We start from the raw sequence: 26,664 nt of genomic DNA, 5'->3' as shown, positions 1-26,664 counted from the left end.
AACTCAATCTCCATCCCACTTCCTCTGTTCCCCAGAGGTCAGACTAATATCATATGGCTCAATGCCCCAACTCTATAAATCATAGGTTTGGTTGTTCTTTCTCCCCATCCTGAGTCATCTCATTAACTATTAAGGTCACTGTGAACAAAAACACTCCCAACACTTCAGAAATTCCAGGGATGGAGACGTTCTCATGCACACACTAGATACAAAAGCCAGCTGAATTCTTTGTTATACAACACAGGACTTACTATAAGACAAAACAAGACAACAACACAGCATGTTATTGGCTAAATAGACACATAGATCAATAGAACAGAACAAAGCTCAGAAGTAGATCAACACAAATATACTCAACTGATTCTGACAAAGGAGAAAAGGCAATTCAATATAGAAAGGATAGTCTTTTCAACAAATAGTGCTGCAACTCTTAGACACAATTATATGCAAAAAAATTAACACAAATACAAGTATATACAAAAATTAACTCAAAATGGATCATAGACCAAAATGTAAAATACAAGACTATAAAACTTTTTGAAGTAAACAAAGTAGAAAACCTACATGACCGTGGGTTTAATGATTTTTTTAACTATACTATGAATAGCATTATCTGTGAAAGAAAACATTGATAATTTGGAATTCATTAAAACTTCTGCTCTGTGAAAGATGCTTTTAAGAGAATGAAAAGACAAGGCATAGACTAGGTGAAAATATTTGTAAAACACATATCTGATAAAATATTTATATCCAATATATACAGAGAACACTTAAAACTCAACAAGAAAACAAATCAATTAAAAAAAATGGGCAACAGATCTAAACTGACATTTCACCCAAGATATACAGATGACAAATAAGCATATGAAAAGATGTTCAGCATTTTGTCATTAGGGAATCGCAAATTTAAAACAACAATGAGATACCACTGTACACCTATTAAAATGCCTAAAATCCAAAACACTGACAATATCAACTGCTGGTGAGAATGAAGAGCAACTGGAACTCTCACTCACTGCTAGTGGGGATGCAAAATTGTAGTTACTTTACAAAACAGTTTGGCAGTTTCCTACAAGGCTAAACATAACCTTACCATATGATCAAGCAACTGCACTCTTTGGTATTTCCCAAAATAATTAAAAACAACAACAATAACAACAATGACATCTGTCTACAGAAATACCTGCATGTGGATATTTATGGCAGCCTTATTGATAATGACCCAAAATTGGAAGCAACCAAGATTTCCTTTGATAAATGGATGGATAAACAAACTGTGGTAAATCCATGTAATGTAATACTATTTATCAATTAAAATTTTTTTTTTCAACGTTTATTTTATTTTTGGGACAGAGAGAGACAGAGCATGAACGGGGGAGGGGCAGAGAGAGAGGGAGACACAGAATCGGAAACAGGCTCCAGGCTCTGAGCCATCAGCCCAGAGCCTGACGCGGGGCTCGAACTCACGGACCGCGAGATCGTGACCTGGTTGAAGTCGGACGCTTAACCGACTGTGCCACCCAGGCGCCCCACTATTTATCAATTTAAAAAATGAGGTATCTGGGGCGCCTGGGTGGCTCAGTCCATTAAGCGTCCAACTTCGGCTCAGGTCAAGATCTCACAGTCCATGAGTTCAAGTCCCACACTGGGCTCTGTGCTGACAGCTCAGCCTGGAGCCTGCTTCAGATTGTGTCTTCCTCTCTCTCTGCCCCTCCCCCTCTTATGCTCTGTCTCCCTCTCTCAAAAATAAGTCAACATTAAAAAAAAATTTTTTTAATAAAAAATACATTAAAAATGAGGTGTCAAGTCTCAAAAAAGACATGGATGAATCTCTAATGCATATTGCTAAATGAAAGAAGCCAGTATGAAAAAGCTATATACACTGTATGATTTCAATTACATGACATTCTTAAAAAGGCAAAACTATAGAGATACATCAGTGTTTGCCAGTGGTTCACTGGGGAGAGGGATAAATAGATGAAGTGTAGGGAATATTTTTAGGATGGTGAAAGTATTCTTTATGATACTGTAATGGTGAACACAAAACATAAGCATGTCAAAATCCACTGAACTTTACAGCACAAGGAGTAAACCTTAATGTATGCAAATTTAAAAAATATTTTAGGAAATAAGGGTCCCTGGAGGGAGTGCAGAATGTGACAGAAGTCTAAATGTATTACAAATATATGAAACCACCTCACTGAAAGGGATGAGTGGTATAAGGTGCTGACCTAAGTAACTTCAGAAATGAAAGGAGTCTTAAGACTAAAGGCTAAGAAATTCTATAAGCACTAGTTAATAAAGGTGTTTCCTGTCGGAGTACAAAGTAACAATTCTGATAGGACTATACATGTGTACTGGAACTGAACAATTACATACATAGATGGCTGAGGGTAAGCACCTTTCTCCCTGTTGGAGTGGGGGTTACAAACAAACAAGGGGTAGAAGCAAGAATTATGCACAAGGTAATGGGTTAGAATTGGACATATCAATTTGTGAACTCATATTTAGCTCAAAATACGAATGTTAACATACAGAAATATTTATAGATAGGTGTATATACACAGGTTAGTACACACACACACATCTCCGCTTTCAGCTGACAAAATCCAGAACCAAAACCCTGGTTGCCACATACCTCACATGCAAATTTTGGTTTCTAATACAATTCTCCAATTAGAAACGAAGGCTCTTTGGAGAAAAGGGCTGATTCTAAGACTGAGGCAGGAAATATACAAGATGAGGTTGGGGCATCTTGTAGTGCTAGAAAGCTTAAAACAAACAAACAAAAAAAGGTACTCAAAACAAAATAAAAAATACAATGATAGGGGTATGAATTAGAACCAAAAGTATAAAATATATAAGTCCACACTGATATAAAGAAATGACTAAATAAATAAATAAATACATGAGGAAGAAAAGACAAATCCCTTTCCATCCTGCAGTAGAAATCCAAATAATTTACACAGACATACTCCACCCTTATGGAGGTAGAGCATAACTAGCTACTCCATAAGTGTAGACTGCCCAAAGTGATGTTTCCCAAAGACTACACTATGGAAAGAGAGAAGAAAAGGACAACTTTACTGTGGATAAACCTGAAAAACACTATCTCAAGTCAGGTAACCATGGTCAACAGCAACAATGGTTAAGTCATATTGACAGTATGCATCTTTGCAATGATATGATAAGAATGCATTTTTTAACTCTGTGGCCTTTTGTCCAAAAACGTATTTACCCAGTCTAATCATAAGGAAAACATGAGACAAATCCCATTTGGGAAACATTCTACAAAACATTCGCCTAGTAGTATTCCTCAAAACTGTCCAGGCCATCAAAAACAAGGAAAGTCTGAGACACTGTCACAACCTAGAGGAGTCTAAGGAGACAGGACTACTAATTGTAAGACAGTATCCTGGACAGAATTCTATAACAGAAAAAGAAGGGGAAAACTGAGAATATCTAAATAATATGGACTCTAAATAATAAGATAGAAATATTGGTTCATTAATATGACAAATATACTAATAATATAGTGATTTGCTAATAATAGAGGAAACTGGATGTAGGATACACAGGAACTCTATTATCTTTGCAATAATTTTTAAATCTACAACTCAAGTTTACCAAAGACTGAACATTTACTGGGATTTTAATCATAAGAAGTGATTGTTCATTTTTTTAGAGGAACAATAGTGAAATTTAGCTATGTCTGAACAAGAATACTTATCTTAGTAAAACATTCAGAAATAACTAATTAGTAAGAATACACATATATCTACACATAAATGTACAAGTATACACTTACATATATGTTAATACCATTCTAAAAATTATATTAATATAATTTTATATTATATCACATAAATCACACAAATCATGATGATGTCTAAGACTCACTTAAATTAAGCCCATTTGGAGGAGAGGAGTGGATGAATAGGGTTATAAATGGGAAAAGGCCATGATTTTGAACATTCTTTAAGTTGAATAACTGATATAGTGAGCCCCCTTACTATTCTCATCAGGTTTGAGTATGTCTGAAATTTTTTATAAAAAATTAAGTAATTGCCTGATCTAGAAACAGTAAGGGCCAGGGGTGCCTGGGTGGCTCAGTCAGTTAAACATCTGATTCTTAATTTCAGCTCAGGTCATGATCTCACGGTTTGTGAGTTTGAGCCTTGTTGGCTCTGAGTTGACAGCGCAGAGGCTACTTGGAATTCTCTTTCTCCCTCTCTCTTCTTATCCCTCTCTCTCTCTCAAAATAAATAAATAAACATAAGAAAAAAAGGGGGCCAGAAAACAGACTCCAGGAAAAAAAAAAGGTTAAAAAAATTAAAAAATGAACAGAAATAGGAAAATAGAGAAAAGCGCATAAACTCATGTGACATATAATAACCAATCATTCGAACTCTATGAAAAGGGCACAGAAACAATGGAGGTGATAAAAAAAAATTCAGATTTGAAAAGGATAATGGATCAAACTCCCCATTTAAGAATGCTTCAAAAATTCTTGTTTATAATTATTATCTTGCAGAGACCCAAACATATTTAGTGAGTGAAAATAAATAAATCCAGACTAACATTCTGCTCCAGTAACTTTTTTTTTTAATGTTTATTTTTGAGAGAGAGAGAGAGACAGAGAAACAGAGTGCGAGCAGGCGAGGGGCAGAGAGAGGGAGATAACAGAATCCAAAGCTGGCTCCAGGCTCTAAGCTGTCAGCACAGAGTCAGATGCAACCTGAGCTGAAGTTGAACGCTCAACAGACTGAACCATCCAGGTGCCCCAGTAACTTCTAATCAGTGTTCTTCCTTGTCTCTCACTTCCATCATGACATTGAAAAATCCCTGCTCAGAGAAATTCCAGATGTAGTTTTGCTACAAGACTCTTCCTGAAATAAAGGCCAAGGCGGTTAGTCTAACTGTAAAGAAAACTCAAATAAATGGCCAGATGTGATGAGAGTGACCAAGTTTAAGTAAGCTTATAAAATATCCCTACAATGCATGCATTTTACAGAAGAAATTCCCTTACTATAGAGATGGTTCCCAGACCAAGAGAACAGAACTCTATTAACATGTCTACATAAATTCTTTACAAAGAATACCCTATGCTTAAATAAATAAATAACTGTTCATCATTGTATTCTCTGTGAATTATGTAAATAAAAAGAGAAGACTTCAACTATAGCTCGCTATTTCTCTTTTGCTCTCATGAAATGATGATCTTAGATTTTCCTCCATTCTTCCCAGGAACAAACATAAACACATTTTAATACCCAGGAATACCTTAAAAAAATAAACACAGTATATAAATTTCCAAATCTAAGAGCTCCAGAGGAAGAAAGGACTACTCACTGTTTCATTTTGAGATCTCCATGCTGAGATTATGATTGTCACAACATACTTGAAGAATTCTACTGCAATAAAAATAGAAATTCCAGAGAAATGAAGTATCTTCTTGATAAAGAAAATAATGCCTGGAATAATACCTGTGAATAGGTTAGGTTACACGGCAAAAGAGGAATTAAGGTTGCCAGGGGAATTATGACTGCCAATCAGCTGACCTTAAAATAGGGATTTTATCCTGGATTATCGAGGTGGGTCCAGTGTAATCACTCCTTAGAGTACAAGAGAGAGGCAGGAGAGAGGCAGAGGAAGAATGGTCAAAGAGATGCAGCGTTGCTGGCTTTAAAGATGGAGGAAGGGAGGAGGGCATGATTCAAGGGCAGCTGCTTAAAACTGGAAAAGGTAAAGAAATGGATTCTTCCCTAGAGCCTCCAAAATGAATACAGCCCTGCTGACACCTTGATTTCATCCCACTGAGACCTGTGTCTGACTTCTAACCTACAGAACTATAATAAACGAGTGTTGTTTTAAGACACTAGGTTTGTGCTAATTTGTTACAACAGCAAGAGAAAGCAAATACAGTACACTGTCTCTTTAAATTTTGTAATTAGACTTATTTGCTTCTTCTGTTTTAAATCCAACTCTATTCCTATTGCCTGCAAAGTTTATTGTATAAGTATCTGTTCCCTCCTTTCTGCAGTACTTCCCAGTGGGCTGAAAGAGAGAAAGCCCAACACATAAGCACAATAGCAGCTGAAAAGGAAGGAGAGAAGAGTCCGTGTGTGATCTTGTATGGAACTTCCAGTCAATGTAGGTAAACTCTCTCTGCCCTGCCAGCCTTGTAATACGTTGTGGACTTCAGCAAAAAGTCCAAGTCAAGTTCTGCTTGACTTGACTTAAACCTTTTAAAATTTACTTTAGCCTTTACAAGTTTTAGATGAATAATTTTAGCCACATTGGTTATAATGGTGGGTGGCAGATTTCAGTTAACATGTATGTTTGTTGAAAGTTTAGCTGAGCTACTCCATCACATTACTGCCTCAGCATGCATTTTTTGGCTAAGGTGCCTGAGAGGGTCTTAAATTGACACTAATCCCTTGCGCAAATGTAAGCCCTAGATGACAGCCCACAGTTACAAGTAAATGTAAGTACCTTGCCTTCAACACCTTCCCCTGGGGGCCCTCAGGTAAAATCGCTGTGAAGCTTACCAAAACCCTTGCTCTTTATAGTCTGACTGGACAATCCACCTTGGCCTAGGAACCCCAAAACACTCCACCCACATACCCTAAAAAGGCATACCTAGATCATCACTCTTTCTGTTTGTATCCTGCCTTTAACCTTCCTGTGTGGCCCCTTGGGAAGGGGATATACTTCTTCCAAGGCCTGTGAGTAGTAAACTTCTCTATCTCTGCTCACTATCCAGCATCCTGGGGGCTCTACTTAATAAATGTTGATTTAACAAAATCATAACAATGTTTAATAAATTGAAATGCCAAAATGCATTGGTGATTTAGTGTAGTACTCTTGTTGGATGATGGAAAAATGAATGTATTTAATGATCCCAAATCCTTCAGTGGTCTGAATTTCCTTCTTTGAGACTCAATTTTCTTTCTTTAAACCAGTCCATTTCCAGTGCATCAGTGAGTGCCAATAATGGCTGAGTATTAGACTTACTGCATATTACATAAAATGGAGTTTATTATGCCGTTTCCTATGCCTAAAATGAATGCTCATCCTCTCTCTTCCTTGGCCAATTGGTTAACTTTGTATTCATTTTTTTTTTATTTTTTTTTTTTAACGTTTATTTATTTTTGGGACAGAGAGAGACAGAGCATGAACGGGGGAGGGGCAGAGAGAGGGGGAGACACAGAATCGGAAGCAGGCTCCAGGCTCCGAGCCATCAGCCCAGAGCCTGACGCGGGGCTCAAACTCACAGACCGCGAGATCGTGACCTGGCTGAAGTCGGACGCTTAACCGACTGCGCCACCCAGGCGCCCCTGTATTCATTTTTTGAAACAACTCAGATGTCACTTCCTCTTCGAAACCTTCTGAACACACACACACACACACACACACACACACACACACACAGAGTTAAACCTCCTTTCTGCATTATTTTGAGACCACATGCATACTAATCATATCATGCATAAAATTACACTATGATAATTTATTTATAGTATATCTGCCAAGCATACTAGTCTTTGTATTCATCAAGAACAAAGACAACCTTATCCATATCAGTATCTTCAGCACTTAACAGTATGCCTGGAACATAGTAGAAGCTAAGTAAATAATTACTAAATTAAACTTCCTATTATAATAGTCTATAATAAAATATATAGCGTGAAGAAAAATATTATGTTTAAAGGGTTACCAGTTATATTTGATAAATTTAAACCTTTTTTCATACATAAAAGTTACATTAACAGGCCAAAAGAACCTATAATAATAATCAAATGCATGTAGAAGATTCACTAGTTTGGGGAAAAAAATTAAACAAAATTTAGTTTCATCTTATTTTGTCCCCTTATCTGTAAAAAACAAAACAAAACAAAACAAAAAAATAACTGAGTTGGATTAGATCCTTCTATGTGTTCAAGTTCTGTACTCTGTACCACAGCATAGCTGAATGTATCAATATCAGTTTGAGGTTTTCATTTACCTATATTAAGACGGTCTCAACTTTCTGAAAGCTGTCCCTCCACTATGACATCCATGCTAATGTCACATTTTTAGTTCCTTGCACCTTGCTATTATGACACGTGGTACCTTAGAAACTTACTTTGTAAATAGGTTATGTCACAATGTAAAAGAAAAAGTACTGAATAGTATTAAACGGTAACTTTAAGTTTTCTGTTTATCTCAAATTAAATCATAACACACATTTCAACAAGTATATATTAAACCCTTACTTAGTGACAGAAACCTAAAAGAGATGATAAGAGAGATAATGAAATATCATGTATATGTAAAATAAGTAGTAGTAGATTAAAAGCAATCAGGCAAGGTGTCTGGGTGGCTCAGTCGGTTAAGTGTCCAACTCTTTATTTGGGCTCAGGTCATGATCTCACAGTCATGAGATCAAGCCCCACATTGGGTCTGTGCTCAGCGTGGAGCCTGCGTGGGATTCTCTCTCTCTCCCTATCTGCCCCTCCCCCACATGCACATGTGAGCTCTCTCTTTCAAAATAAATAAACAAATAAACATTAAGGGGGGAAAAAAAGGCAACCAGACAGACCAGTATAAGATGACAACACTCCACAAAGGAGTTTAGACTTGACACTACAAGGAATGAGAAAAACAACAAATACCAAATTAAACCAGCAATTTAGGATGATTTTGGCAGAATGAGTAGAACCAACAGTATCAGTCATAACTTTTTTTAACTCAATTTTTTTAGTTTTTTTTTTTTTAATGCTTATTTTTGGGAGAGAAAGAGAGAGAGAGAGAGAGAGAGAAAGAGAGAGAGTGAGTGGGGGAGGGGAAGAGAGCGAGGGAGACACAGAATCTGAAGCAGGCTCCAGACTCAGCTGTCAGCACAGGACCGATGCAGGGCTCAACCCATATCAGATCATGACCTGAGCCAATGTCAGAAGCTTAACTGACTGAGCCACCCAGGCACTCCTCAGTCATAGCTTCTAATAGTAAGAAGGTGACACCTGACTTCTCTACAGTCAGCAAGTAATGGAATTTTGCCAAGTGTACCCTCTAAACCTGTTTTCAAAATCACCCACACCGCTAATCTTCACTCTGCCACCACTTTAGCCCAAGCCACTAGCATCCTTCAGGAAACAGTAGTAGCTTCCAGCATCTTGCCTTGTTCCTTTCTAATTCAATCTTTATACAGAGCCTTCTTTTTTAATTTTTGCAACTTTTTTTTATTATTGAGAGAGAGAGCGTGCGCACACACATGCGCAAGCTGGGGAGGGGCAGAGAGAGAGAGAGGGAGACACAGAATCCGAAGCAGGCTCCAGGCTCTGAGCTGTTAGCCCAGAACCTGACTCCGGGCTCAAACCCATGAACCGTGAGCTCATGACCTAAGCTGAAATCGCTCAACCAACTGAGCCACCAAGGCACCCCCCATACAGAGCACTTTTTTAATGTAAATGTAAATTGAGTAATGTCCCTTTCAGGCTTAAAATCCTCCAACAATTCCCTTTCAATTATTAGGACAAACATCCAAATCCTCTGAACTCTATAAAAGCTCTATACTCACAGCATCCTCTCCTGCCACTCCACCCTTCTGTGTCACTGCTCAAGCTATACTAGCCTTCTCTTGGTTCCTCAAATATTCCATAATCCCTTCCTGCCTTAAGGCCTTCCCATATGCTGTTTACTAAAACACATAACATTCTTGCAACTATTATACCCTTTTTACCCTAGGACAACTTAGCTCAAATATCATTTCCAAAAAATGCCTTACCTAACACCCACACTAGACCAGGTTTTCCAATAACATACTTTCATACTTAGTAATTCTCCTCTGCAGCACTTTCCCCTCTTATTACCTGAAGATAGTTAATGAGCTCACTAAATATTTCAATGACATCTGCCTCATTAAAACACAAACACCACTAAAACAAAAGCTGTAGCTGCCTTGATCAATGTATCCTCAATATCTTGCACATAACAGTCAGTCAAATATACTGAATGGATTGATAGATGACTGGTGGCCAGAGAAAAAAATGGTACTACGAATGAGAACAAAAAGAAAAGTGAATGCCTAAAAGAGTTTACACAGACTTACATTTAGCTTGAAAAATTAATTTCTGAACCTTTAAAATTATTTGTAGTATTCTAATGCAAGAGCCAGCAAACTTTTTTTAACGACGAAATAGTAAATATTTTAGTTTGTGGGCAAATACAGTCTCTGTTGCAACTATTCATTCCTGCCACAGCAGCATGAAAGCAGCCAAAGACTATACATAAAGGGCATGGTTGTGTTCCAATAAAGCTTTATTGACAAAAACACACTGGCAGCCTGCAGGCTACAGCTTGATGGCCCCTAATACTATATCCCAAAGAAACAGGAGGCAGAAATTAAACAAATGCAAAAAAATAAAACTGTTCTCTTTTCATTTTAAACTCATAAAAAAGCTTTTGTTGAAATGCCATACCAATGTCCCCAAACTCTGAACTCAAAATGGGTTAGCATGTATTAGTTGAAAGCAAACATGGAATACTCCTTTAATGGTCAGAATTAAGTATATCTCCTCTCTTAATCTGGATCATGAGTTTTTACTCAGGCAGCAACTGTCTCTTTACTCATATATATTTCTCAGTAATTAGAGTACAGAAGCACAGAATGGAAATTTAAAACACATGCTGAACAAATTAACGATCCAACCATATATTAGCCTTTCCCCTTTCGTTCTTCTAGTCTATGCAGAGACAAGAGGAGAAGCAATTAATCTGAATGTTTTGATTTTCAAAAAAGGCATTCTTCAGTAAGACTGGTATGCTAGGCCAACCTGTGCATGGATGCTCTTTTCATATTACTTGGGTTCTAATTCCCCATGTTCACTGTCCCTCCTTATGTGTGCCTTTGTTACTTTGCTCAGTCTCTGACTCCTCATGCCTCACTCCTCCACCCCCAATTCTACCTGCCAATTTGAAGGAAGATGCTTTCTTGGACATCTTAATCTTAATAATAAAGGTGTGGTATAAACATCCCCAGACCTGTACATGTATCTGCTGTATTATCAAAGCGAATGACAAAAAATTCATAAAAATCATGACAAATGCTTCTTTTTAAATTTTGAGACAGAGAGAGAAAGAAAGAGAGAGAACAAGTGGGGGAGGGGCAGAGAGAGAGGGAGATGAAGAATCTAAAGCAGGCTCCACAGTGTCAATGCAGAGGCCAACGTAGGGCTTGAATTCCTGAACTTTGAGATCATGACCTGAGTTGAAGCTGGACGCTTAGCCGACTTGAGTCACCCAGGTGCCCCCCAAAATCCTTCTTTTTGTAGTAAATTTTATGGGATATGTATTATTTTATATGATTAATATGGATGCTTGGGTCTAGAAGTATCCAAAGAGCTAAAAGCTTCATTTTTCAAACAGTGGCTAATTTCAAAGTTTGATGTGAACTAGTCCGATTTTTAGGAAATGTGAATTATATTATCACAATGGTCAGTGAAATTAATTATAATCAATGAGGAAAGTGGTCTTATGTTGGAAGGATTTATAAGAATGTGAGATCAGTTCCATCCTAGAGATTCAAGAGGCATCTACTGGAAAATTGTTTGAAAGAGGGAAAATATTATTTATTTGGAAAAAATATAGCACATATAATACCATCTTTGTTGTGCATTTATAGCAAGAAGAACTACATAATTATTATTCTTTAAAAGCGTCTCATTAAGGATGTTAGGCATTCTGACTTTTATTGTTGTTTTGTAATCAGATTGACTTTAATGAAAAACACATTTATAAATATATAGGTGTATTAGTTTGTTCTTGTTGTAACAAATTACCACAAAGTTTAATAGCTTAAAACAATACAAACTTATCTATTTACAACAGTCAAGATATGGAAGCAACCCTAGTGTCCATCCATAGATGAATGGATTAAGATATAATATATATTAGCCATAAAAAAGAATGAAGACTTGCCATTTGCAACAACATGGATGGAACTAGTGGGTACAGTGCTAAGTGAAATAAGTCAGAGAAAGACAAATACCATATGGTTTCTTTCACTCATGTGATATTTAAGAAACAAAATAAATGAATGAACAAAGAAAAGAAGAGACAAATTAAAAAAACGACTCTTCAATACAAGAACAAATTGGTGGTTGCCAGAGGAAGGATGGGTAGGGGAATGGGTAAAACAGATAAAGGGAATTAAGAGTACAGTTACCTTGATGAGCACTGAGTAATGTATGGAATTGCTGAACCATCATATTGCACACCTGAAACTACTATAACACTATACTAATTATACTTCAAATATATATATATATACATATATATATATATATATATATATATATATATATATATACATACACACACACACACACACACACACATATATACGGTCATTCAGTGAACAAAGATAACTTTGAATCAGTAGCTGTGTCGGAGTCCTCAATACCACCCCCAGGTTAGATGATTCATGAGGATTCACAGGACATAGCATATAGTCATATTCACAGCTAAGATGTGTTCTAGAAAAAGGATGCAATACAAAAGAAGCAAACATGGGGCAAAGTTGAAGGAAAAAGTCCTCTCCCAGTGCAGTCACACAGGATGTGCTTAATTTCTCAATGCCCAAAAGTTGTGACAACAAATTAAAAGAGTTGTCTAGGGGTGTCTGGGTGGCTCAGTTGGTTAAGCATCCAACTCTTGGTTTTGGCTCAGGTCATGATCTCTTGGTTCATGAGTTTGAGAACTCACGAGAGTTCAGCTCTGTGTGGCAGTGTAGAGCTTGCTTGGGATTCTCTCTCTCTCCCCCTCCCCATCTTGTCCCTCCCCTGCTTGTCTTTCTTTCAAAAGAAATAAACTTAAATAAATAAATAAATAAATAAATAAATAAATAAATAAATGTGTTGTCTATTATGAATGTTCCTAAGAAATGAGGTGATTTAAATTGGGAGTTGGTCACATGGGCATCCTCTGCCCAGCATGTATACAACTCCAGAATCTCTGAACAAAAGCAAGTGTCCAGTATAAACTACATTATTTGTACAAACACTTCAGGTACAATGAGCCACTTTTATTTAGGGAAAGATTTTTATCACTGTAGGAAACTGTTTAAGGAAACAGCCTGCCTTTCTAAGGATAGGCAGTATTAGGGCTACAATGCTAACCACCCCCCCCAACTTTTTTTTTTTAACATTTATTTGAGAGAGAGGGAGAGGGAGACAGAGAGAGAGAGAGGGGAATGAGTTGGGGAGGGGTAGAGCAAGGGAAACAGAAGATCCGAAGCAGGCTCCATGCTATAAGTGCAGAGCCCAAGGTGAGGCTTGAACTCAAGAACCCTGAGATCATGACCTGAGTCAAAACCAAGAGTTGGCCGCTTAACTGACTGAGCCACCCAGGAGCCCCATCAACCTTTTTCTCCACAGTACCCCAAGTATATTATGAAGATGTATTAATAAGGATAAATTATTATGCCTCATACCAACTTCAAATGGAGCAAAGTCTTAAATGTGGAACAATTAAAATAACTAGAAGATAATAAAATAATAAATAGCTAACATGTACTGAGCTCTTGCTATATTCCTGGCACTAAGTATATGTATGACCTTATTTAATGTTTACAGCAACCACATGAGACAGTCAGAGATGATACTCAAAATACTCAACTACCAGTATCACATGGCTACCACACTATTTAGGCATGTCGTTCCTAAAATCAGCCTGAGAGGTAGGTACTATTATTATCTCCATTTTATAAAAAAAGGAGTGACCATAGAGAATCCAAGGATCCACAGCTAATACATGACAGAAATGAGATTTTTAATTTAGCTTGTTCCAGAGCCCTGGCTCTTAATCACTGTGCTATATTGTCTCTCAATATGCAAAATAACCGTATGGTCCTAGGATGGGAAAGAATGTCTTACACAAAGACACACACACACACACACACACACACACACACACAGAGGCACGGTAAAAACCATAAAGAAAGAACTGCTAAATTCAATTTCATGAAAATTTAAAACTAGAAATAGTAAAAGGCACAAAAAACAAAGTTAAAAGCCACTGGCTGAGACACTGTGATACATTTAACAAGAATTAAAGTCAGACAACATAAAATTTCCTTTATCAATAAGAACAAGGCAAAGGAACACAACAGAAAAATCAGCAAAGTAACTAAGTAATTCACATAAAATGAAACCAAACAGCCAGGAAATATATGGGAAAAATGATAAATAATAATATAAATGCAAATTACATGACATACACTTCCATACTCACCAGACTGGCTAAAATTTTAGTCAGATAATAGCAAGTGTGGTGAATATGAGGAACAATAGAAATCTTTCTTCATTGATGGGAAGGATAAGTTGACAAAAGCATTTTAGGAAGATATTTGGCAGCATCTAATAAAGTTGAAGATCCATATATGTTCTGATCCAGTAATGTTATTCTTAAGGTTTATATCCTAAAGAAACCCTAACATATATGATCAGAGACATGAGTAAGAATGCTGCTGCACTATTTAAATATTATTATTATTATTATTATTATTATTATTTAGTGAGGAATAGCTCAAATGTTCAATAGCAAGGGAAAAGAGAGAAAAAATTAGTATATTTAAGAGATATTATACAGCATATTATATATGTTATATGGCAGTAAAAATGAATTAACTTACATTTATAATACACATGTATCACAAAAACATAAAACTAGGGAAAAAAAGTTGCAGACCATCATGTATCACTTACATAAGTTGTAAAAACACATAAAAAACAATATTATTTATTGTTCACAAATACACAAATGTACTAAAGATTAAAAAAAAGGAAAGAAAAAATAAGATGGCCTATATAACATGACTTAGAATTCATTGGGTTTTTTTTAATATTTATTTGAGAAAGCACATGTGCACACAGTGGGGGAGGGGCAGAGAGAAAGGGAGAGAAGAGAGAGAATCCCAAGCAGGCTCTGCACTATCAGTGCAGAACCTAATGTGGGGCTTGAACTCACAAACCATGAGATCATGACCTGAGCTGAAATCCAGGCAGATGCTCAACCAACTGAGCCACCCAGGTGCTTCAGAATTCACTGTTTTAAAGCAAGGCACATTAGAAGAAACTTGCTATTATATTTACTATTAAGGTGCTATTCAATGCATTATTTACTATATAACAAAGCTTTCTCTTTATAAAAACCAATGCATAGGGGTGCCTGGGTGGCTCAGTCAGTTGGGCGTCCGACTTTGGCTCAGGTCGTAATCTCACGATTTGTGAGTTTGAGCCCCACGTTCGGGCTCTGTTGCTGCCAGCTCAGAGTCAGGAGCCTGCTTCAGGCTTTCTCCCCTCTCTCTGCTCCTCCCATGCTCATGCTCTGTCTCTCTCTGTCTCTCAATAATAAATAAACGTTAAAAAAAAATTTTTTTAAGAAAATCAATGTATATAATAATAGTAAAACAAAGGCTGAAAATCAATGCTCTAATTTCCATGTTAAGAATTTTGGGTGAAAAAAAGAAATAAAATTGGGGTGCCTGGGTGGCTCAGTTGGTTAAGTGTCCAACTTTGGCTCAGGTCATGATCTCACGGTGAGTTTGAGCCCCACATCAGACTCTGTGCTGATGGCTCAGAACCTGGAGCCTGTTTTGGATCCTCTGTCTCCCTCTCTCTATGCCCCTCCCCCGCTCATGCTCTCTCTTGCTCTCAAAAATAAATACAACATAAAAAAAATTTTTAAAAAACATGGAAGGAAGGAAAGAAAGATATGACCTAAAAATCAATAAAACAGGAAAAAAAGTAAACAAAAGAGAGAAATCAGGAAAACCCAAATTTTGCTCTTTGAAATGAACAAAAAGAGAGGAAACACCAATTATCAATATCAGGAATGAAAGAGTAGACATCACTATAAGACTGTAAAGATGTTATAAGATAATCTTGAGTAACTTTCACCAATAAATGACAACTTAGACAAAATAGACAAATTCTCAAAAAGCAACACAAGAAGAAATATACATACAAATCCTTTTTTTTTTTTTTCTTTCCTTTAAGTAGGCTTCGTGCCCAGCCTGGAGCCCAACGCAGGGCTTCAACTCACCACCCTGAGATCAAGATCTGAGCTGAGACCAAGAGTCGGACACTTAACCTACTGAGCCACCCAGACGCCTCAGCAGATAAAATGTTTTAAGTAGATATGCTCATTAAGATTTATATGTACATTTCTGGGACACCTGGGTGGCTCAGTAAGTTAAGCATCGGACTCTTGATCTCAGCTCAGGCCTTGATCTCGGGATGGTGAATTCAAGCCCTGCACTGGGCTTGGTGCTAGGAATGAAGCCTACTTAAAAAAACAAAAAACAGGGGCGCCTGGGTGGCGCAGTCGGTTAAGCGTCCGACTTCAGCCAGGTCATGATCTCGCGGTCTGTGAGTTCGAGCCCCGCGTCGGGCTCTGGGCTGATGGCTCAGAGCCTGGAGCCTGTTTCCGATTCTGTGTCTCCCTCTCTCTCTGCCCTTCCCCCGTTCATGCTCTGTCTCTCTCTGTCCCAAAAATAAATAAACATTGAAAAAAACAAAAAAAAACAAAAAACCAAAAACATTATATCTGTCATTAAAAAACCCTCACAAAGAAAACTCCAGGTCCAAAAGGCTTCATTTGGTGAATTGTAGACATTTAAGAAAGAGGTAACATCAATTATACATAAATTCCTTGAAAGGGCAAAAAAACAGGAAAGACTTCTCAACTCATTCATGAAGCTAGCACAACCCAGATACCACATGTGAAAAGAAAACTAAAGAAAAATAAAGCCATCTTGCTCATAAACATAAATGCAAAAAAATATAAATAAACTATTAGAATGTCAAGTCCAACAACATTTAAAATAATAACACATCATAACCAAGTGAATTTATTCCTGGAATGGAAAGAAAATATTTGAATATCAATATTCAAAATCAAGAAATGTAATATTTGAAAATCAAGAAATGTAATCTATTTACACCAACAGAAAATATATAACATATAACAGGAAAATATTTTTATCATTTTAATAGATGAAGAGAAAATTAGCATCTACTCACAAAAAAAATCAGTAAATGAAATAGAAGGGAACTTCCTTAATCTGATTAAAGATATCTATAATCATCCCCCCATACACATATACACCCACACACACAGAAATTTTAATGGTGGACTATTAAAACTTGGCTGAAATTCTATCACCATTTCAACTCGACATTATGTTGGAGGTCCTAACAAGTGCAATAAAAGGGAGGATGGGAGATGGAGACTGTGCAAATGGTTATGACTGCATAGTATATGTAGAAATTTCAAAAACATCCATAGGCAAATTATTAAAACTAATAAGTGAATTCACCAAGATCACTGGAAAAACAGCTCAAAATACAAAAATTAGGGGCGCCTGGGTGGCGCAGTTGGTTGGGCGTCCGACTTCAGCCAGGTCATGATCTCACCGTCCGTGAGTTCGAGCCCCGCGTCAGGCTCTGGGCTGATGGCTCAGAGCCTGGAGCCTGTTTCCGATTCTGTGTCTCCCTCTCTCTCTGCCCCTCCCCCGTTCATGCTCTGTCTCTCTCTGTCCCAAAAATAAAATGAACGTTGAAAAAAAAAAAAAATTTAAAAAAGAAAAAAAAATACAAAAATTAAGTATATTTGCACATACAACAAAAACTTAGAAAATAAAATTTTAAAAGTGGTGCCATTTCTAACAATGAAATAAAATACTTTTTAAAAAGCCAATATGTATAGAGTTCCTTGTCTCGACCTAGACTGGAATGAACACTTGTAAGGAACAACCATGATGGTGGTTGAGGAATCGGGGGGAGGGAAGGACATGGGCTTAGATGAGAGGGATGGGGAGATCAAGAAAAATGAGAATATGTTAAGCTCCTTGTGGATTAAGTTATAAATATTTATTTGAACTATTTTAGGGGAAAAAAAGAGAAAAAGAAACAAAAAGTTTCAGATGGCAGAATGAAGTCCAAGTAAATCAATAACTACAAACATAAAAAGACTAAATTCACTGGTTAAAAGAAAAAGAGATATTGTAATTTTTTTAAAAAATTATAACTTATTTGCTATGTATCAAAAAGGTTCATGGTAAAAGGATGAAAAATACATAAATAAAACTGATATAATATACAATATCTGGGGGGGAAAGGCTTTAAGACAAAAAGCATGAGTAATAGAGAAGATCAGTAAATTATGACTTTAAGTCCTATTTCACAAAGAAAACAATTCTGAACAAGTACACACCTAACAAAATACATTAAAAATATAAAAAGCAAAAAATTGATAGAATTTTGGAACAAAAATGGTAAATCCACTGTCACAACGAGATCTTAACACTGTTTCAACATTTGCCATCAATCCTCCAAACTATCTCAGACTTTTTTCCTCTTAGGTCAGAAGATTTATGAACTTAAAGACGAATGGTCAATTCAAGTGCATTCTGAACTCTTTTAGAGGCTATTTCATCATTAAGTTACAGGAAGAGTTAACTGAAAATAGTGAGAATCTCTGAAAAATGTCCGGTACTAAAGTGGATTATTGCTGCCATCTGCTGGAAACAATTTTTATCCCCATTTCGATCATATTCGCTTTAAAAAGTCCTTGTAAGAAAGCACATGCGGCCCCAAACTGTAATCTTTTCTTTTCTTTTAATGTTCATTTATTTATTTTGAGAGAGAGAGAGAGAGAGAGAGATAGCACATGCCAGAGTGTGCGCACATGCGGGGAATGATCAAGGGAGAGAGGAAAGACAGAATCCCAAGCAGGCTCTATGTAGTCAGCACAGAGCTGGACATGGGTCTTGATCCCACAAACTGTGAGATCATGACCTTAGCCCAAACCAAGAGTCAGATGCTTAACTGACTGAGCCACCCAGGTGCCCCTGTAATCTTTTCTAAGTTTCCTTTACCTAGTGAGATAGAGATACTCTCTCTAAATTAAAATGTGTGTCCTCCCTATGTGCAATTTAACAAGCCTCTGATAACAATTTTTGTTTTTCCGAAGTCACAGGTTTACGACAGTGTTGAAAATTACACTGCCTGAAATCCACTTGGAACTTAATACATCCAAAAGACTACCAAGTTTCCCATTACAACTACTGTAAAATCATATTTTATATAATGAATAATTACAGTGAATCACTGCCACCACACAAACCACACTTTACTCCTATGGCATATGAGCCACATTACTTGCAATGTCTCTTAAAATACACACATAAAAATATACGGTAGGTCTTCTAGTGCTCCCTCAAATCTGGTTCCCTTGCCTTCCAGGCACACAGGAAAATTACACTTCTGCGGAGTTAGTACCTAAAATTAGTTAGGATCAACAGGTTGTGTGTGAAAGTACCATGTGCCATCTGCAGGCCAAGGCAAGTAATTGCATTTATCAGACTAGCAGCACTCTTCCTCTATACCAGTGAAAAGGAGATGGTGAAGCCACCTTCTTTTGGTGATGATGAAGATGAAAGCAGCTTAAAACACTGAAGACAGTTACCCTATAGAGTTTTCCAGACCTACGACAGACTCTGAAATCGTAAAAAAAAATAAGCTTTTATTATGTTAAGCCACTGAGTTGGCACTTAAATGTTACCTCAGCATAGCCTAGTCCAGGATTTCTCAACAGTGGCACTACTGACATCTTGGGATGAATAACCCTTTGCTGTGGGTGTTGTCTTATGCCACTTTAGGACATTAAGCAGCATTCCTGGCATCTACCCACTATTTGTCAGTAGCACCCCTCAATATAACCACCAAAATTAGCTCCAAACCAGACACTGCCTTCCTCCCTGACTTTGAGAACCAGTAGCTTAGCTTAACCTGAATACAGTATATCTATCTACCTATATATGTGTATATATTACAAATATGCATGAGAGTATATTTAACTTAAGTGTCATGTGACACAAATATATGCTTTATTATGTATTAAGGTCAGATGTTTTATAGGCCCTTAACAGATACAAATTTCGTTTTCTTAAACTAGGAGAGCTAATTCATAAACTTAAGAAAATCTAGTCAGTATTACAAGTCTTTACATAGTAAGGTAAAGAAAATCTTTCAAAAGGATATATAAATCCATACATACTATGCTGTTCATTTCCGAGGACTCATAGCTCCCAACTGGATGTACATTTCCAATGGGCTCCAAGCCCTCTTCATCCCACATGTATGTTCCATCAGAGCTATCAGATGGAGAGAGCTCAAATGAAGAACCAGCTCTGTAATCTGTATCTGGTGAAATCAAGTTATTCCCAGAAGTATGTTTTGTACATTCACTCCTGTCTTCAATTGATTTTTTAAAAGAGAAAGAAAAAAAGTTATTAATTCACAAAAATATATTTCTCAGGTTCTAAAAATATAAGCTCTAATAATTCGTTATAACAAAAAAGTTGGCAAAAAGGTATCAGTAACTATAGAATTTTCTAAGTTCTAAAAAACAAAAAAATCAGGAGGCAAAATCTTAAATAACTTACTGAAATGTTTCCCAATACACATGAAGAAAATTCATTGAGCCATCTTTCACTTCTCCAACATTTCTAGAATTATAAATAAAGCCTCATTTCTTTTAATATTTCCTAAGATATTTACTTTTACACACTGGCCAGGAAACTCCTTACTAAGTATATATCATTCAAGTTCAGGGTTGCCTCCTTGTAAGGGAAATACTTGTTCTGGCAATCACTTCTAACTAGAAGACCCTCAAATAGGCAAGGGTTTATGCCTATCTTTAGGCATGGCTCAGGCCCTTGACCAGATCACAAGTCTATCCCCAATCCCTTCAGTTTGCTCTTTATTCAGGTTATATGGGCAGAGATACATTTTCTCCAGACTTTCAGTGCCAGTATAACCAAGTACAAGCAGAAATGTTTAACAGGTGCTAATCTCACTTACTATTATTATTATATAACAATATAATATAATTATTATAACAATAATATTTTGCTAAACAAGAAATCTAAGTCCTCCTTTAAAAAAATGAAAATTTCTGAGGATAAAAATATGTATTACATTGGACATAACCTATATTAAAACATTAGCTCATTTACCCTTTGGTATAGCTTTACTCTAAACAAATAGGATCTATTACTGTAAAGGAAGAGATGGTTTAAAATGGCATGCCACTGTTGAGGGAAGTGGGGAAAAAGAAAAAAACTTTGAAGCAAGAAAAGTTGCATGACATGCATGACATGTCGATGCATGACAGTCAATGAAGAAAAAGGTAAGATACATTAGGGGAAGAGTGTTTTTATTGACATTGTTTTAAATAGTGAAAAATAGGACCAGAAGCAAAAGTCACAAGGAAGATAAATGTTGCCCTGCCCCAATTTTATCTAGATCCATCCCTCCATGAAACGGACAGTACCTTGGAATTATTCAAAAGCTAATCCTAAGTTCAGTTATATTATCTAGGAGAAACCAAACAAATTTAAGGATATTAATATTTACCAGAGACACTTATATCTATCCACTCATCAGTTTTACTTTTTTCATTTTCCTTTGGGGAATCAAATATATCCTTCGGTGGTACGTTTTCATGCTTTTCTTCTTTGAGAGAAATTTCCTCTGGAGTTATTCTAGTTCTGTTGGAGTCTTCTATATCTATAAAATCATCACTAAAGTCTTCACTTAAATCATTTTTATCAGAAGATGACAAAGAAGACAAAGAAATATCATCCACATCATCACTCAGGTATCTAATTTTAGTATCATGCTTCATGGTCTGGTCATTTTCTGTTCTGTAACTATCATTTTCAATTAGTTCTTGGTCTTTACTAGTAGCTCTGTCCTTAGCCATAAGTGCAGCACTTTCCTCTACACATGTATCAGCAGGTGAATTTTTATTACCATCAACTGTGATAGTCCCAGAAAACGGAGGTCGGCTAGATTTCAGTAGAGAGGGATGAACCATCCTATAACCCAACGTGGATGTTACACCTGGGCCATTTGGTAAAGCCAGCTTCTTTCCACCAGCAGCATAAGGCCTATTAAATCCATACCCTAAATGATCGTTCCCATTGAGTACTTCTGACTGCCGGGAATTTCTTGTTAGCATACTGGACCTCAGAGGCACTCTAATGGGTAGCTGTTGGTTCTGATAAGGCTTTGTAAGATCTGCAGCTCTATTGAAGGAATGTGATCTGGTTATAGATGAAGGTGGAAGGAATGAGTTTTGAATGGAATGTGAAAAACTTTGTGACCTTACCATTTTTTCACAAGTAAGAGATTTAATATTGTCTAGGGATTGTGCTAAGCCTTCTCCAGAAGTGCTTCTGGTGGCACAGGAGTTTGCTCTAGGCCTTTGTATGCTACCAGATGAACGGTTTCCATACAATCCATTCAACTGCGATTTTGGAGCATTGACTGAAGAATATGAAGTCCTTCCTAATAACGTGCCTTTGGTGAATTTACCCAAACTAGATGGTCCAGACAAAGACTTTTGGTTTAACTCCTCTGTAGATGACACAAACATAGTGGATGGCTTTGCTAACTTTGATGTAAGTAAAGAAATACTTTTCAAGCCTCCCTTTATCCCATTTTTATCAAACATTCCTTGAGTAGGTACATGTTTTTCAGGATCAATCACTTTATCATGTGAAGTTTGAGTACTATTACGCTCTTCAGCACTTTGTGCACTAAGCTGGTATTTAGTTGTCGTTCTCCAATTAAATGAATGGGATGATGGGCAATCAGAGCCATTATTTTTGATGTAACTTTTGACATTGCCACTCTTGGAAGTTCCCAATAAATTAACAGGTGTCCCATTGGGCATTGGCTGTAGTGTACTTCTCACAGATTTTGTTCCATACTTTGGCAACTTGGAACCCAAAAATGACTTGATCTGTGTTTTTTCTTCCATGAGCTATAAGGTGCATTTGTTCTTAAAATTTGACAGAATCTGAGGAGACAAAAAAAGTAGATTAAACATTCCTAAATAAGCACAATTACATGGGGTATTACATAATAAGAATATATATTCTTAGACAATTAAATGATCAAAGCACAAAAGCTACTTATGATTCCTGAAAAATTCTTTATAAATATTGAATGCACTAATTAAATTAATAAATTAATATTAGGAGAAAGCAAAGAACATTTTTATAAACACTTTTATAAACTTGGGCTATGCATAATGATAGCAAAATCCAGAAATAATCAAATTAGACTACCGATGTTGACTGTGTTTTTTAAAAAAGAAATACTTCTATAGCACACCTTCCAATTTCAATCCAAATTATTTTTTCACTTTGGACAATATTATCGCCTTTAAAAATAAGAAAATGTCAGAATGGATAAAAAACAAGACCCATCTATTTGCTATCTACAAGAGACTCGTTTTAGAACTGAGGACACCTTCAGATTGAAAGTGAGGGGATGGAGAACTATCTATCATGCTACTGGAAGTCAAAAGAAAGCTGGGGTAGCCATACTTATATCAGACAAACTAGACTTTAAATTAAAGGCTGTAACAAGAGATGAAGAAGGGCATTATATAATAATTACAGGGTCTATCCATCAGGAAGAGCTAACAATTATAAATGTCTATGCACCGAATACGGGAGCCCCCAAATATATAAAACAATTAATCACAAACATTAATCACATAAGCAACCCTATTGATAAGAATGTGGTAATTGCAGGGGACTTTAATACTCCACTTACAACAACGGATAGATCATCTGGACACAGGATCAATAAAGAAACAAACGCCCTGAATGATACATTGGATCAGATGGACTTGACAGATATGTTTAGAACTCTGAATCCCAAAGCAACAGAATACACTTTCATCTCGAGTGCACATGGAACATTTTCCAAGATAGATCACATACTGGGTCACAAAGCAGCCCTTAATAAGTATAAAAGAACTGAGATCATACCATGCACACTTTCAGACCACAATGCTATGAAGCTTGAAATCAACCACAGGAAAAAGTTTGGAAAACCTCCAAAAGCCTTAAAGAACACCCTACTAAAGAATGAATGGGTCAACCAGGCAATTAGAGAAGAAATTAAAAAATATATGGAAACAAATGAAAATGAAAATACAACAATCCAAATGCTTTGGGATGCAGCGAAGGCAGTCCTGAGAGGAAAATATATTGCAATCCAGGCCTATCTCAAGAAACAAGAAAAGTCCCAAATACTAAATCTAACAGCATACCTAAAGGAACTAGAAGCAGAACAGCAAAGGCAGCCTAAACCCAGCAGAAGAAGAGAAATAATAAAGATCAGAGCAAAAATAAACAATATAGAATCTAAAAAAACTGTAGAGCAGATCAATGAAACCAAGAGTTGGTTTTTTGAAAAACTAAACAAAATTGATAGACCTCTAGCCAGGCTTCTCAAAAAGAAAAGGGAGATGACCCAAATAGATAAAATCATGAATAAAAATGGAATTATTACAAAAATAAGAAAATGTGATTTTGTTCATTTTTTTTTATTTATTTATCTTGAGAAAGAGAGAGATTAAGAGACAGAGAGAGCAGGGGAGGGGCAGAGAGAGCAGAGAGAGAATCCCAAACAGGCTCTGCACTCTAAGCGCAGAGCCCGATGCAGGGAGCAGGCTCACCAACTGTGAGATCATGACCTGAGCTGAAATCAAGAGTCAGACACTTAACCAACTGAGCCATCAGGCGCCCCATGATTTTGTTAATTTTTAAAGCATAAGTGATCTTATAAAAACTGGAATACATTTTTAAAATTCATTACTAAAATCATGGTAGGATGGGGCGCCTGGGTGGCACAGTCAATTGGCATCAGACTTCAGTTCAAGTCATGATCTCATAGTCCGTGAGTTCGAGCCCCCCGCCGGGCTCTGTGTTGACAGCTCAGAATCTGGATTCTGTTTCGGATTCTGTGTCTCCCTCTCTCTGTACCCCTCCCCCACTCACACTCTGTCTCTCTCTCTCAAAAATAAATATTAAAAAAAAATTTAGTGGGGCGCCTGGGTGTCTCAGTCGGTTGAGCGTCCGACTTCGGCTCAGGTCATGATCTCGCCGTCCATGAGCTCGAGCCCCGTGTCGGGCTCTGTGCTGACAGCTCAGAGCCTGGAGCCTGTTTCGGATTCTGTGTCTCCCTCTCTCTGACCCTCCCCCATTCATGCTCTGTCTCTCTCTGTCTCAAAAATAAATAAACGTTAAAAAAAATAATAAAAAAAAAAAATTTAGGGGCGCCTGCATGGCTCAGTTGGTTAAGCATCCGACTTCAGCTCAGGTCATGATCTCACAGTCCGTGAGCTTGAGCCCCGCATCGAGCTCTGTGCTGACAGCTCAGAGCCTGGAGCCTTCTTCAGATTCTGTGTCTCCCTCTCTCTCTGCCCTTCTCCTGCTCATGCTCTCTCTCTGTCTCAAAAATAAATAAAAACATAAAAAAAATTTTTTTTTAAATAAGATCATGGTAGGATGTAGGAAAAGAATACAATAGCACACAAAAAAGTCTGACATTAAGGGTGGAGCTATCAGCTATAATTTTAAGCAACTATCTCAACTAGTAATATAAACGGTCTGCACAGTTAGTGCCACGGTGAAAAGTATGATTTTTTTTTTAATTTTTTTTTCTAACGTTTATTTATTTTGGGGACAGAGAGAGACAGAGCATGAACGGGGGAGGGGCAGAGAGAGAGGGAGACACAGAATCGGAAACAGGCTCCAGGCTCTGAGCCATCAGCCCAGAGCCTGACGCGGGGCTCGAACCCACGGACTGCGAGATCGTGACCTGGCTGCAGTCGGACGCTTAACCGACTGTGCCACCCAGGCGCCCCGAAGTATGATTTAATAAAGTTAATTAGTCCACTAAACTCAACCTCCCAAATTTATTTTAAAGGTAACACAAAACAAACTCACAAAGGTTCAATGTACATAAAAGGGCATATAACTAAAAACAACTAGTGTCCTTTATTTGAGGAACTGTTTAATAAGGTATGACATATCATTGCTACATGATGAGATTACAAAGATGAGATAAAAATTAAAGTGTTTACCCTAACATTAGCAGAAATATAATATGCTATATGCTTACTGCTCACTAGATACTCTGTGATTATATAAAAATCTGTAAAAGCATACACAAGCATAGAATGTGAATAAAAGAAAAACACATGCCTAGGGTCTCTGATGGTTTTTAAAATTATCTTACAACACTGTCTTTAATTTGTTTGTTTTATTTTTTAATAAAAAAAATTTATTCCAACCCATCCCTATACCTTAAAAATTAAGAGTTTCTAAAGTACATCCGTATTATTAATCATGTCGAAAGCAAATATTAAGGAAATCATACAGACTTTCAAGTAAAGACGGTAGGGTAAAGCAGAATTATAGAACTTCTCATCTCCCATAACTAATAAAAGAGAAAGAATATATATACGTGTATGTATGTATAATTTTTACCCAAAAACCCACCAGCTAGCTGCAGTCAAACAAAAATTATTTAAAACTAAGTGCCTCTAAACTTTAAAAAGTGCTAGCCAGAAAAAGATTTCTGCACAATGTGGTCTGGTTCCTAGCCTGATGACACTGCCTGAAAGCATCAATGGGAAAAATAGGTGAGATGCTAAAACTTCAAAGTTTTAATAAACATCCTCCAGTTTGGATAGAAATATCTGGTTTGACAGTCCCTAGAAAAGTCCAGGAAAACATCTTCAGCACAG

The 26,664-nt window shown here is 36.8% G+C and overlaps 1 protein-coding gene across 10 annotated transcripts in view; it reads right to left on the bottom strand.

The window, feature by feature from the left end:
• Positions 1-26,664, bottom strand: part of CCSER2 (coiled-coil serine rich protein 2) — a 196,434-nt gene that overhangs the window by 117,706 nt on the left and 52,064 nt on the right. For 7 of the 10 annotated variants that reach the window (XM_045040231.1, XM_045040228.1, XM_045040227.1 and 4 more), the window contains exons 2-3: positions 21,465-22,914; positions 20,104-20,300 (exon numbers count right to left, since the gene is read on the bottom strand). In XM_045040231.1, the coding sequence (XP_044896166.1) occupies positions 20,104-20,300; positions 21,465-22,875 (1,608 nt within the window). In that variant the 5' untranslated portion in view covers positions 22,876-22,914. Of the gene's footprint in view, positions 1-5,352; positions 5,424-8,008; positions 8,067-20,103; positions 20,301-21,464; positions 22,915-26,664 lie in introns of those variants that run through there. The other 3 variants (XM_045040232.1, XM_045040234.1, XM_045040233.1) reach the window with 3 other exon arrangements.

The sequence above is a fragment of the Felis catus genome, chromosome D2 (genome assembly GCF_018350175.1).
Source record: "Felis catus isolate Fca126 chromosome D2, F.catus_Fca126_mat1.0, whole genome shotgun sequence".
Lineage (NCBI taxonomy): Eukaryota > Metazoa > Chordata > Mammalia > Carnivora > Felidae > Felis > Felis catus.
Note: the sequence above shows the minus strand (reverse complement) of the source record. Positions and strands in the feature narration are given on the sequence as shown.